At 43.4% G+C, this 12,778-nt stretch overlaps 1 protein-coding gene and 1 long non-coding RNA gene across 4 annotated transcripts in view; one reads left to right on the top strand and one right to left on the bottom strand.

Moving 5' to 3' along the window:
* The window catches only part of XRCC5 (X-ray repair cross complementing 5), a 57,690-nt gene extending 49,763 nt beyond the window's left edge, over positions 1-7,927 (bottom strand). For 2 of the 3 annotated variants that reach the window (XM_075430333.1, XM_075430336.1), the window contains exons 1-5: positions 7,850-7,927; positions 4,863-4,976; positions 4,128-4,311; positions 2,902-2,950; positions 2,209-2,331 (exon numbers count right to left, since the gene is read on the bottom strand). In XM_075430333.1, coding sequence (XP_075286448.1) covers positions 2,209-2,331; positions 2,902-2,950; positions 4,128-4,311; positions 4,863-4,976; positions 7,850-7,867 — 488 coding nt within the window. In that variant the 5' untranslated portion in view covers positions 7,868-7,927. Of the gene's footprint in view, positions 1-2,208; positions 2,332-2,901; positions 2,951-4,127; positions 4,312-4,862; positions 4,977-6,766; positions 6,828-7,849 lie in introns of those variants that run through there. The other variant, XM_075430334.1, reaches the window with a different exon arrangement.
* A 156-nt stretch (positions 7,928-8,083) lies between these two features.
* Positions 8,084-12,778, top strand: part of LOC142362377 (uncharacterized) — a 15,534-nt gene continuing 10,839 nt past the window's right edge. The window contains exon 1 of the long non-coding RNA XR_012765015.1: positions 8,084-8,445. This is a non-coding gene — a long non-coding RNA (uncharacterized LOC142362377). The remainder of the gene's footprint in view (positions 8,446-12,778) is intronic.

Genomic DNA, 12,778 nt, shown 5'->3' with positions numbered 1-12,778 from the left:
TATTTCTGGAACAAATGTTACTCTCTGAGATTTTAATAGCTTACAACACAAGGTGAATTTCTGACTGAAGATGACACATTTTCCTGCACTTCAAGAATCAGATTTAAAAATTTAGCCAGGGGTTATAGATAAAATGATTTTGCTGGTCTTCAAAATACAATGGAGTTAACGAAGTATAATAACCACAGAAAAGAGAGATGCGTAAGATCCTCTACTCTGTGCCCCCAACAATGCCTGCAGATTTTTCAGATCTTTCGTCTGATCCAGTTTGGAATGAACCACATGATACCTTTCACCACATTTCCACAAAGTAAAAGAATTTTAGCATTGTGCTATGTTTTAAAAAAAGCAGCCTACAGAGCTGTACCTTACTTTCACCTCTTTAGTCCTCACTAAACTCATCTGTGGAGCAACATATAATAAGCAGAGTTAACAATATGCACAACAATGTCACATACAGCAGAATTAAAGATCAAACTTCAGCAAAATGTTCAGTACCTTTTTAGGAAGCAGCATCCACTGACAAACAGAGAAACTATTTTAAAGCTGTTACAAGAGCAAAAAGTTTCAAACCTCCGATACATAAAAGTGAGATTACTTTCATCATGCAGTGCTTAGAGGCTCCTGTGATGACAACTGTGTAACACTCAAAGCTACACAGTACTCAGCATGTGCTCGGCACTTGGTAACAGGGAAGAAAAACAACTATCTGCCACAAGTTACAACCTAATCAATAAACAGGGCGTAAGAGATGGAAGCATGGGTTATAACAAAACGACAAGGTTTAGTGAGCAATTATTTTTAAACCAGTATCCTGAGCATTTTACTTTTGCACATGTAGTTCTCAAAGCATCATTTCCTCTTGTGGCTGGGAGGCAGGATGTAAATCCGCAGCCGATGCTGTAACAGCAACATATACCTAGTGCCTCTATTAGCCATGGGCTTGCTACGTTACAGACAAGGAAAATGCGATGATGTATCAGAAAGCTCACAGAATAAAACTGCAACATTTATGGTGGTAGCATCTGTACCAGTCCGCATAGCAAACTACAGGTATGGAGACAAGGTAGCAGGGGCTAAATACCAGGTCTCTGAAAGACACACTCTGGCAGGCAGCACGTACTCAGGTTCACGGCATTGTGACTCCACTGCCTCCAGTGCCAACAATGGCTCAGATAACCCAGCAGGGGCATGGCAAGGCACACTGCAAGCATACCTTCTTTGGCTGTGTAGACAGAACCTAAGAGCAGACTGACATTGTTACATTAGCCTCTCCCAAGCACTGGCAAAAAAGAATTTTTCTGTGGAGGATCAGCCCATGATTTTCAGTCACGCTCTCCTACCTAATCCCTCTGCCATCTTGCAGGTTGGTCTGCAAATGGCTTTAATGAATTTATCAAGTTCACAACATCGCTCCTTACAGAATACTGGATCTAAGTGAAAGTAAATAATACAACGATCAGAAGTAAAACCGTGGCTTTAACCTTCTCCTGTGAAATTATGTTATGAACAAACTTTAACATTCACAGAAAGTTTTTCTTTGAAATAAGCTCCTACAAGCAGGTTTACAGCTTCCCGTGTTACCATCATGTGCAACAACTACTACAGATCTCAGCACCGCCACTGATTCTTCAGATGAATGCTTATACCCATACCAAGACAGCACAGAGATTCCTGTCATAAAACTTCAGACATTACTTCCATTTTCCAAGCCCATCACTGTGAATATAACCCTTCTCTTACAACTTGCTTTTTACTGACACTAGAATCAGGCTATAAACATCTGCAACACTACGTCATCATTTCTTCCCTGTAACTCCCTTACCTAAAAGGATCTAGGCTGTTGCTGCAACAAAACCACTGCTTCTGAGGCTATTTCTGGATCACTGTTTCCCACTTCTCTGCTTATATTTATCTTTTGTCTCCTGTTTTAGACTTTGGCTTTAAGCTATAAGCTTAACTGGAGAAGAAGCCGTCATCTTAACGTGTATTTGTACGTCACTTAATCAAGGGGACTTTGTTCATAACTGGAATTCATGGCTTGTGCAACTGATATAAGTACTTGTAACAATTATATTACATACTGGTACACCTCTATAGAAACAACACACCAACAGATCACCAGTTCCTTCAAGATAGTTATTAAGAAAGAATAATAATTTCCGTTTAAAAAATGGCACAGTGTATAACAGCCACTTTCATACTTACAAAAACTGAAGTGAAATTCCTGTTTTCTTCAAGTTATCAATGATAATTTCCAGCTGATCCTCACTGACAGGACTATTAAGGTCTGTAAACACTTCAATGTGTCTCTTCTCGTATTTCTTTCCTCTTAAAATACAAAAAAGAACATTTACATATATCAGGAATATATTATCTAGAAGGCCTTTTTCTAAATCTTTCCTTAGAAAACTGAAGCTTCACCGAAGTAATATACTTGTAAAACAAACTAACGAACCAATCAACCTACTTGGTAGAAGTTATTCTATCGTTGCTCATATTATTTATAGCGAGTTTTTAATCTTTATATGATTCCCCCTACTCACTCCTACCCCCTAAAACTGAGCACTCTAGCCCTGTGACCATATAAATCACCATCTACACCTAAATGAATGGAATTCCACCAATTTTCACTGATGTAGATAAAATGTTAATAAAACATGTCAGGTTGTTCACTGATTACGCTGGGTATTTACTTTGCAGCTGTAAGTTTGTCCTTGTGAAAATGGAAAGTGTTTTTAAAAGTACTGTTTCTGGCAGGGGTTTGGTTTTGTTTGGGTTTTTTTAATAAATTATTTTCCATATTTACATAATGATGGAAATCTAATAGTGACAAGAAATCAGCTCAGCTCCAAAGTGCAAGGTCAGAATTCTGTAAAAGGCTTTGGGTTACATACTCACATTGTTTGCTTCTGAAGTAAGTCCATACACACAATAATTGCATCCAGAACTAAGCAAATTTAAGAAAAATCTCATTTAGAACATGAATCATGTCACTAAAGTGTTTCTCCTATGAAAAAATTTTGATTTCATCCCCTCCCAAACACTGACCAACATGCATTTTAGTTAACTAAGTACATGATTTTTTAAGACAAGTACTCTTCAAATATCTGTGGTGCAAGAGGTTCCTATATAATTTGTCTGTTTTGTGATCTTGGCTCTTCCTCATTTATGTGACAGAACTGTAAAAAGACTGCTTCAGGGCCCAATCTTTCAACTGTCAACGAGGAAGCTCAAGTCCAATGAAAGACCAATCTAATCTTTACGTTACTTTGAATCCACAAACAAGATTTACTTGTACTTTTGACACGATACCATTTGCTCATGTAAGTTTTCCTTCAAAACATCTGCATCTGTCAATCTCGTCACAGTTTCTTCCTCACCACAATTTTCATTAGTAATATATTTATCTCACTGCGCACAAACCTGCCCACCCATCAGAGAAGGCACATGACTCTGCTTCTGCTAAATTACAGCTGGCTGGCTGCACACTTCTCTGAAACAGCTCTGAATAGAGCTCACCACAACCATTTTCTGGCCCGCAAGAGGGGAAGTTGAACAGTATGTAACTGAAACATACAAAGGGCTACTACATAGATCACCTTGTTTTAAAACTCTTCACATTATGCAACTAGTAACAGAATACATTCAAACATGAATGACATTCAAACCAGCAAGTGACATTTGGCAATGTTAGGAATACTTTACATAGAAATCAATACGATAAATCTCTACTCTGCTTTGTCTGGCTTCTGGTGCTTCTGGTGACATATTTTGTAAATAATAATTTTATCTGATAAAAAAGGATAAACCAAGTTCTGCAACACTATTTTTAAAAACACGTGCCTTCTTTGAGGCCTAAAATTATATTATTACTATCTTTGTTCTCTTTAATTAACAGAACACTTCATAAAAGCAACAATTTCCCCGGCCAAGGCTCCATCTGCTAGCCTAAAGGAACGTCAAAAAAGCAGCTAATCTGCTTTTCAGCAAAGTTAAAACCACAAATCAGCTGAACTCTGACAGTTACCACTTTGGAGGCAAATCTGAGCCTGTCTCTCAACACAAACTTCCTGTCTCCTACATAGCTGAATCAGTTCAAGAAGTGCTCTACAATGAAAGGATACAGTCTGCTTGCTCAGAGCCTGGTTTAATCACATCTTGAATGTCTTCCAGTAGATCAAAATCTGGTAGCATTAGTGACCTATGTATAGTAATGTTTTGGTATTGATCTTCACTGGCAAGGTCATTCCTAGTACCATCTGTGCCAAACAAAACTACAGCGACTTCATCTTTACTCTCAGCAAAAACCTGGAAACAGAGAAAATACAAAACAGGTATAAAACCACAGGTAGACTCCTACACAACTATCTTAGGCAAACCTGAGCAAGCTGAACTAATTCTGAAACAATGTCAAGTACAGTGGATTTACTTTTTCTTACTTTTTCGGTGCTATCCTTCCAAAATGTAATCTTACAGAGAGTTCACTAATTTAGGTAGAATTAAACTAAAAGACTGACACGAGGATATCTAAGATAAAACCAGTAAAATTGGCTGACTCGGTCCTTGAAATGAGTCTTCAGCACAGTGAATCTTAAGGAAGTTGAAACATTTTAGAGAAAGAGAAGAATACTTTTTTCCCCTAAAAGTTTCTATTGCCCTAAAGAAAAAGAGTGACCAATCCAACTGCCACATTTCCACAAAAGTACAGCTGAAACAAATGGCACTGTTACTCCTGCATAAAACCAGACTGATTCTTACTTCTATTTCAATTATTCGTAAATGTGAAAAAAAATTTCACAAATGTCATTGCTTCCTCTCCCTTTTTAACAGTTTTTAATCACATACAAAGTCATACATACCTGTCGCTGCACAAACTTTGCCATAACCCTCTTGGCTTGTTCAAGTGAAGACTCCTCATCAGAGGCAGAATTGCCCATTGTAAAGCCTACATCCAGGCACAGCACTACGGCCGCCTAGAAAGGAAACAATACTGCGTGAGAATGTAAAAGGGCCAATATAAGCATAATTATTTAAAAGTTAGTTAAGATCCTTGAACATACAAAACCTAAAAATCAAACTACATCACCATTGGTTTCTTTTACGGTAACTGTTAATATGAGACAATGGTGGAGGACAGAACCAGTGCAACTGCACCGAACTGAGATTCATTTAATCTTGTACCTTGTTCCAGACATCTCAGTGGAAATACAAAAAATCCTATGTTACACAATAATCTGCCAAGAAGGGCAATTTCTATTCAAGCCCATAAACGCATCAGAGATCTAAGGGCTCTTCTACACTAAGAAATAAAACAGAGATATTCCAGTTGACAATTACCAGCACAACACAATGCAGTGTATCGGCACCATACAAGGTGGAGATAGAAGCTTGCTCCCCAAACTCCACAGCTACATCCACCCCTTGCAGCAGCCCGTAATAGGTGCAGACCACTGTTTGGTCTAACCCAAGACCGTAAGAACGACTGCACTCCTATGGCTTCCAGGGAAAGCCAGAACACATTGGTACGGGAGGTGTCTGGGCAGTGTGTGCCTGTAGCACACAGCTACGCTCTTAATGCCTCAGAAGGACAAATTCCAATTTCAATTCAGGGGCTTAAATCCCACAAGCTAGCATACGTGTTTGCACTTCTGACATTGCTTTAACTGATTCATATACAGCAATGCCCAAGTCTTCCCCTTAATTGATTTATAAACTAGCATATGAATAATATACAACTGCTTCTTGTGATTTAACTTGTTCAACATTTATCAGTAACAAATATTACCTGCAGTGTATTACTCCATTCAACTGGTTTTGCTAAGTTCCTCTAAAGTTCTTCCACACACTGTACTTACCTTGATTAACCTAAGTAATTTTACCATCCAGCTGAATAAAGCTGAAAGACGAATTCAGCAAAATTATGCCCTGCATCTCCAAGGATGCTGACAAAAGGCCAGCTCAAATTTATTGTCACTGATTACACCAAGGTTCTTTAAATATACATCAAAATCTTGCCTGGTGGGCAGTCGGTAGCTCAAATTACACTGCGTTCAAAAAATTATTGTTTGCCAGAACACAGGAAAGTTAGGTATTACCTAGTTTGGAGCCAGTCACCTTGTTTTAAAATAAAAAATACATCCATTTATCTAAGGAGTGAAGCTGCCAAAAGGACATGGGCAATAAATCAGAAGACTGAGAATCAAGCAACACGAGATGCATAGTCTGCTTTTGCAAAACAAAAGGAATGGAAAAGAATGAAAAGGTGTTGGTCTAAGCTCTTTTGCATATGATCACGCACGTAACTCCAAGTATCTTTTTAAGCATCAACCAAAAGAACAAGATTCTTTTTATCACCCAAACAGATATTTCTTAGTATCAAGTTTATAGGAATAATTTGCTCAGATTAGCTGTCTAATGCTCTGTATTAACAGCTCTCAAACTACTTTTTTATCATCCTCCTTCTTCCTAAATATATTGTGCAACTCCCTTGTCATTTTAACAGGCACCAGTTTAACTCCCCACATCCTCCTAGAACAGAACAAGGGGAAAACAGAAAGAACAATTAGCAACTGGGCTCCACAAGACATCCAGCAGCTTATACTCAGTCTTAGCGCTCTGTTCCTCACTCTGCCTTCACCAGCAGCTTGCCTGGGAGCCAGCAATTAACGCCTCTGAGTCAGTTAGGTCTGCAGAAGCTTAGAGCGGAATACAGGCAGTAACTGGGGCTGCACTAGGTTGTCACAAGAGCCTTGTTACTGCTCACCTGCCAGCCAGAGGAATTACTCTACCAGCTTCAGCAGCTGCAGACTCTCAGCTTGTTGCTGTCCTGCCTCAAGACACACAATGGCTGGCAGCTGAAATAATCCTGTTGTCCAAAACAGATGAAACATTCCTCACAGCTGGCAAGAAAACAGCAAAGAAACCGAGCAGGTGCAGGAGCGAAAAGCTGCTATTTTGCTCGAGAGAAAATGCTCAAGTGTCTAGTGCTAACACGCTCTTCTGGAAGGCAGCAAACTCCAAGCCCGGTGCCTATTCAGGTGTGTGGAACTTTCCTTCAGGAAGAGGGCAGGTCTCTCTTTTGGTAATCCTCTCTAGGTCTCTTCACCTGTATTAACCTCCGCGCATCTCACCTCTAAGCATCCCGTACTGCCGTTTTCAGGCGCAGCATACTAAGCAGCGCTTCTAAGATGATCAGCGTGTGTGATTGTGCGACAACATCGTCACACCTGAGCTCACATCAGTCTGCTTTGCTCAAGCAGTGATAAAGCGACAACGGAACGATCCTGCCTTTCTGTCCAGCCCCTGGGCGCTCACAGCACCTCTAACCAAGCTAGGAGAGATACGGCTACAGCAGTCTGCAGCGGCGCAAAGCCCCCGTTTCACAGACACCAACCCGCCCTGGATGAGCAGGGAGCTTCACGCAGCTTCCACCAGCGGGATTCCCCCAACGCACCAGGCAACAAACCGCGTCTTGAACGGGGCAGAACCGCTTCTGCTGCTGTTTTAGCAAAAGCAGCGTCAATCGCTCCCGCGGCGGCTGCACCGCGCCCCGAACCGCAGCCGCCCCCGGGACGGGAGCGCCGAACCCCTCCGCGTCGACCCGGAGATCGGCGCGGGGAGCCCCGTCGGGGCAGCGGGAGCGGAGCGGCCGCGCCCGGCTCACGGAAAGGCCCCACCGGAGCCCCCCGCGGCCGCGCAAACCCCCGCCGCCACAACCGGCCGCGTTACCTGCGGGCGGCGGCGGCCCGCAGAGGACGGACCCGTTGTCGCGGCCCCCCGCCCGCCCCCCCGCCCGAGGAAGCTGTGGGGACGCTGGCAGACCCCCTCTCGCCCCCCACCCCCTCACCTTCCCGCTGCGCGCCATCTCGCCCGCTGCGGGACACGGTGCGCCGCGCTCAGCGCTCCGGCCGGCGACGCGCACGCACTGCTCCGCCTCCCTCCGGGAACACGGCCGCGGCGCCTCGCGTTCCGCGGGAGGAGCAGCGCCGGGACAAAGGGAGGGCGAGGGGAGAGGCCCGGGGGGACTCGGCCCGGCTTCGGGGAGGGGACGTATCCCCCTGTCCGCCTCGGTGAGGGGACACGGAGCTGCGCAGGCCGCCGGGGGCAGCTGGGCCCGGCTGGGGGAGAGGGGAGGGAGGTGTGGGCCGCCCCTCGCCTTTCTCCTCAGGCCGTCCCCGCAACCCCCGCGCAGGCACGGCGGTGTCTGCAGCGTTGGCCCCGGGGTGAGCGGTGCGTAGCCAAGGCCGAGCCCGGTCTGGGTGGCCTGGGGTCGCCGAAGAGAGGCGGCGGCAGGGCAAGTCTCTAGGCCGCAGAGGCCCTCCTGCCTGGGAGCACCCGCAGGGCCCCCGCGCCCAGGGCTCTGCTCCTCCCGGGAGTCCCAGCGGCCCCACCTGCTGAGGGAGCAGCCACCAGGACAGGCTTTGGGCTGGATGGAAGCATCTGGTGAGTCACATTCTGCCCATGGATCACCAGCGGGGCAGGATTATTTAATTAAACCTTGGCACAACGCTGGCTTTCTCCCAGCATTAACAGCAGAGAATTTCTGAAACAAATCACATCCAGGCTGTTCGATGAAACTGAAGCCTACTGATTTTAAAAAGTTCAGGTGTAATAGGTCCTATGTCATGTACATTTTGGCACCTGCTGGATATTAAATCATCAGCAGAGATGTACAGCGAATGGCAAGCATTTCATCACGTATATTGAGTGCTTCTTGTTCTGCATTACCTTCCTTGTATCCTGTGAGAGTATCATTACCAGCGTTCTTTCTATTCTCAGTGTATGTCAAAAATCACATTATTATCTATAATTATTCTCTAAACATTGCAAAGCAGTGATATTAGTATAGCTACAAAAGAGTGACTCTCACACCAACACTTCAAGAACCTTGTACCAGAAGACTGACCGTGCAAACACAGGCGTTTCCTTCTTGTATTGAGTGATGTCTGAAGACAAAAATCCCCTTTCCCTCATTACTCCATCGTCATGCTTTGGGAATATTCATAATTGAGGGATTCTCTCTTCAAAGCACTTCGCATATCAAATGAACAGAGCAGCTTGGCAATGTGACAAACATTTTATGGGAATCCTGTAGAGAAAAAAAACCAGTCGGCAACTGTAAGAAAGACATGCATTGTCTTCCTGAATGTCTCTAAGGAGATTTCAGAGTAATCAGCCAAGGAAATCAAGTCTGCTTATTATTATTATTATTATTGTTCCTGGTGTTATCTCAGTCCCTAGGAGTGCTCAGCACAGACCAAAAGCCCCCCCTTGGGCTAGCAATCAGCCAAGCCCTCACCCCAACCGATTTCTGACATAGCTTGCAGTGCAGGCATAAGACAAGAAATGTGCACAAACGCACACACAAACGGGAAGAGCAGAGAAACAAGAATTGATCAGCTTCATCAGCAATGGCTTTTCATGCACCAGCAGAAAAGGATTTTGCAAGGCATCATACTCGATGAAGAACATTTTATTTTTATGCCAGGCTTGGGAAGTAAAACTGCAGCCCTGACTGCTGGCACAGAATATTGGGACAAAACCCTTCATACTCCTCTCTGAATCCTGCATTTGACACAAACACTGAATCCCAGTCTTTTGTCCAAACTCTTTTAGCTAGAGCAGTAATTGTAAGCATTACCCAGAAAAACCTAATTTCGGTACAAACTAGGAACCTCTGCTTTGCAGGAAGTGCCTGGCCCAGGTACAGCACCCTGTTCCCTTGCAAAGTCTGAGTAAAACTAAAGACACATGTAACCATGAAACTCCATCTGTGATCTTCCTATCCATTAGCTCTCAGTCTGGCATAAATGGGATCTTATAATTTGGAAAAATACACAAACAATAAACCCAGACATTCCCCCATTGCACCTTCATGCTGCCAAATTTGCTCAGAGCTATTTCCACCATTCAAAGGAAGACTGGCTAATCATTTCTGAAACAAACTTTAATCCCTATTTCCTTTTCCTTTACAAGTCTGCACAGAGCTCCCTTGTACGTATTCATCAGATCTGACTAATGAACTCCATCTGGGGGCACAGGGGCTTTGTTAGCCTGGATTAAGATTTGAAGATCTTTGCTTGTAAACGCTTGCCAAAAGATGCTTGTGATTAATTGGCCATTTCCATTTTACTGAATGTCAGTCTCTGGGTATAAATAATAAATACGTGATGTCTCCAAGGACTCGGCATCCAGAGTGATCAGCTGTCATCTCATTTGCAACAAAGTCAGTCAAACCTCAGTCCCAGTGATGTTCTCACTCATTGCTCTGCTTACTCATTTTTTGGTTACTTTTCTTCCCCCCAGAAAACTAAGCCTGGATTAAATGAGCACGCTCTTGGGAAGTAGCAATGAGCGGCCTGCCTTGTGTTTCACTTCACTCAATGCCTTTACAAGGCAGCAAGGAAAATGGCTTCCCTGTTTTGTTACAAGAAGGAATGTATTATCCCGAGAGTTGCAGCTGGGACCCAGCTGCTTCTGGCAGCTCTGAGCAAACGTGAGCATCTTCGATGTAAAAGCAGAAAGATTACTTGGCCTTTCTTCCCCTTGGAGCAGTTGCCCACAGGGTAAAACTCTGGATAAATGCCTGGTGGAAAGAGCAATACCATAGCCATCTGGGATCTAGCCTAATAGTTTTATTGAAATAGATACATGAAGCAGCACTTACCACAGAAGAATTAACTTTGCAATCATTACCTCTTCTTTGCCTGGGTTCATACATCGAAGTAGGCACTAGCTGCAAACTGAGGAATTATGAACTGAGTTTCCTACAGAGATAAACGAAGCAGGGCAAGGACACTGTGACACCAATCAGCGTTGTACTTCTACCAGTACAAGCTTGGCAGCAAGCAGAAAGATGAAGTAGGCAGGAAATTGGCACCCAAAGCAAACCAGAGCTTAGAAACACATCTGTTAGCATCTTCCTGCATTGGGCTTCATGAGGTACACACAGTTGTTGTCTCCCAAGAGATCTTTTGAAACACCTGCTTGTAAGCACATGCCAAAACTGTGGTGCAGACGAACAGTAGTATTTATGATGTCTGTTTAGTGATTCCTGATGGTCCTCCCAAGAGACACAAGCCTAACACACTGTCTTTGCTTACTTGCTTCTCTGGAACACACCTGCAGGGAAAAGATCTCAAACATTGGTTTCACTCTCCAAAGCAAAATTTGACTTTGAAGATCAGCTGTAAGTCGACAGGGCTTGTCCTCTGGCCATCGATGACTCATGAACCCTTGGCACCTTACAAAACTGTGCCTTTAATAAAGTTAAAAAAAAGAGAAATCTTTCTGGGGATTTAACAGTTCGCATCTGCTGGTCTGCCTGCTCAGTCCATCTTCGGTTTAGTTCATGAAGTGGCACGAAATGAGTCTAATAAGAAACATAAGGAAATTATTGTGCTAGGAAAATCAGAAAGCTAAATAAGAAGGATTATACCACACCATCCAATCTTGCCTGAAAACACAGAAGAAAAACATAGTAAGAAGAGGTAACAAGTTACAAGAGGCTCCCGAACTGTGGCAAATGGGTGGACCGCAGCGGATACGCAAATGACTTCAGAGCAGCACATCCACAACTCCTAGTCCCACCCCACCGCAGAGGAGACAGCGAATACTTCAGAAACGGCTCTACAAATCGTTCTGCACGGAGGTGAGAGACTCTGAGGCCCCATGTTCATGGTTCCTCTTCCAAAAGACAGCATCACTGTTGCTTTTCCTCCTCGCTGCCCCCACCCCGGCTGCTGAATTTACAGCCTCCTCTTTCCCTGTGACCTCTCCATTTCTCTTCTCCAGCTCATTTCTCAGGCAGAGGAGAAACTTCGCACTGGCTGTAATACACCAGCAGAGGCCTTACTAAGTGCCACGGAGAGGAAAGCATGAAGTCACGACAAACTCTGTTTACGGTCCCCTTTCCCCATGCGGTGTTTACCTTTTTCACACTATCACGGAATCACACTGAGAATTACCCTCTTCTGTAGCATACATGTACTGTCCTGCAGAATTGCTGCCCATCCAGTAGTTCTTCTACTTGGTGTTCGTTATTCCCAATGAACAGAACAGCACATCTGCCTAATAGGATAAGTTGCATCCTATTTTTCTTCTTTCAGACCATTTATAAAATTTGCAACAATAGTTTTTTAGTTTTAATCTTCTCAGCCATTGTGCTCGCCACCCCTCTCGGTTTGGTGTCATTTCCAAATTTCATAAGCATACTGTGTTTTAAGCCAAGTCATGAAGGAACAGTGCTCAGCCTGAAGTAGCTGCCCCTGGGAGTAACCACTAGATACAGCTGCTTTGCATCAAAATACGTAACAGCTCCCTAGCCTGCTTATGAGAATGTCGTTCAAAACAGCATCAAAGCCTTATTAAAATCAAGATAAATAATTTCTATCTAAAAAGCCTGTTTTTCTCTCACAAAAAAAAGGGGTGGGGATTGACTTGACACCATTTGTTCTTTAAAAAAAAAAAACCCATTTTTCCTTTTCCTTATTACGTTCTGAACACCTATAAATGGTTTGATTATTTGTTATGCTGGTTTCCAATAACTGGAGTAGAAGTAGTCTATAACTCTCTGATATTTTTGCACTCTCTTATCTCTTTTTAAAGTAGCTGTTATATTTGTAATATCACCCATCTTTTCAATGAAAATCATTCTTGTTCCTGAGATTGTTTTAGCCAGTTTTATATCTGCTTTACATGAAATTCACCTGGCTCAGCTGATTTGAAAACACCTCCACTATTTAAGCACACTCTAACTTTTCCTATTTTATCTTGA

This window comes from Opisthocomus hoazin, chromosome 9 (genome assembly GCF_030867145.1).
Source record: "Opisthocomus hoazin isolate bOpiHoa1 chromosome 9, bOpiHoa1.hap1, whole genome shotgun sequence".
Taxonomy (NCBI): domain Eukaryota; kingdom Metazoa; phylum Chordata; class Aves; order Opisthocomiformes; family Opisthocomidae; genus Opisthocomus; species Opisthocomus hoazin.
The sequence above is the reverse complement of the archived record's forward strand: the minus strand, read 5'-3'. Positions and strand labels throughout refer to the sequence as shown.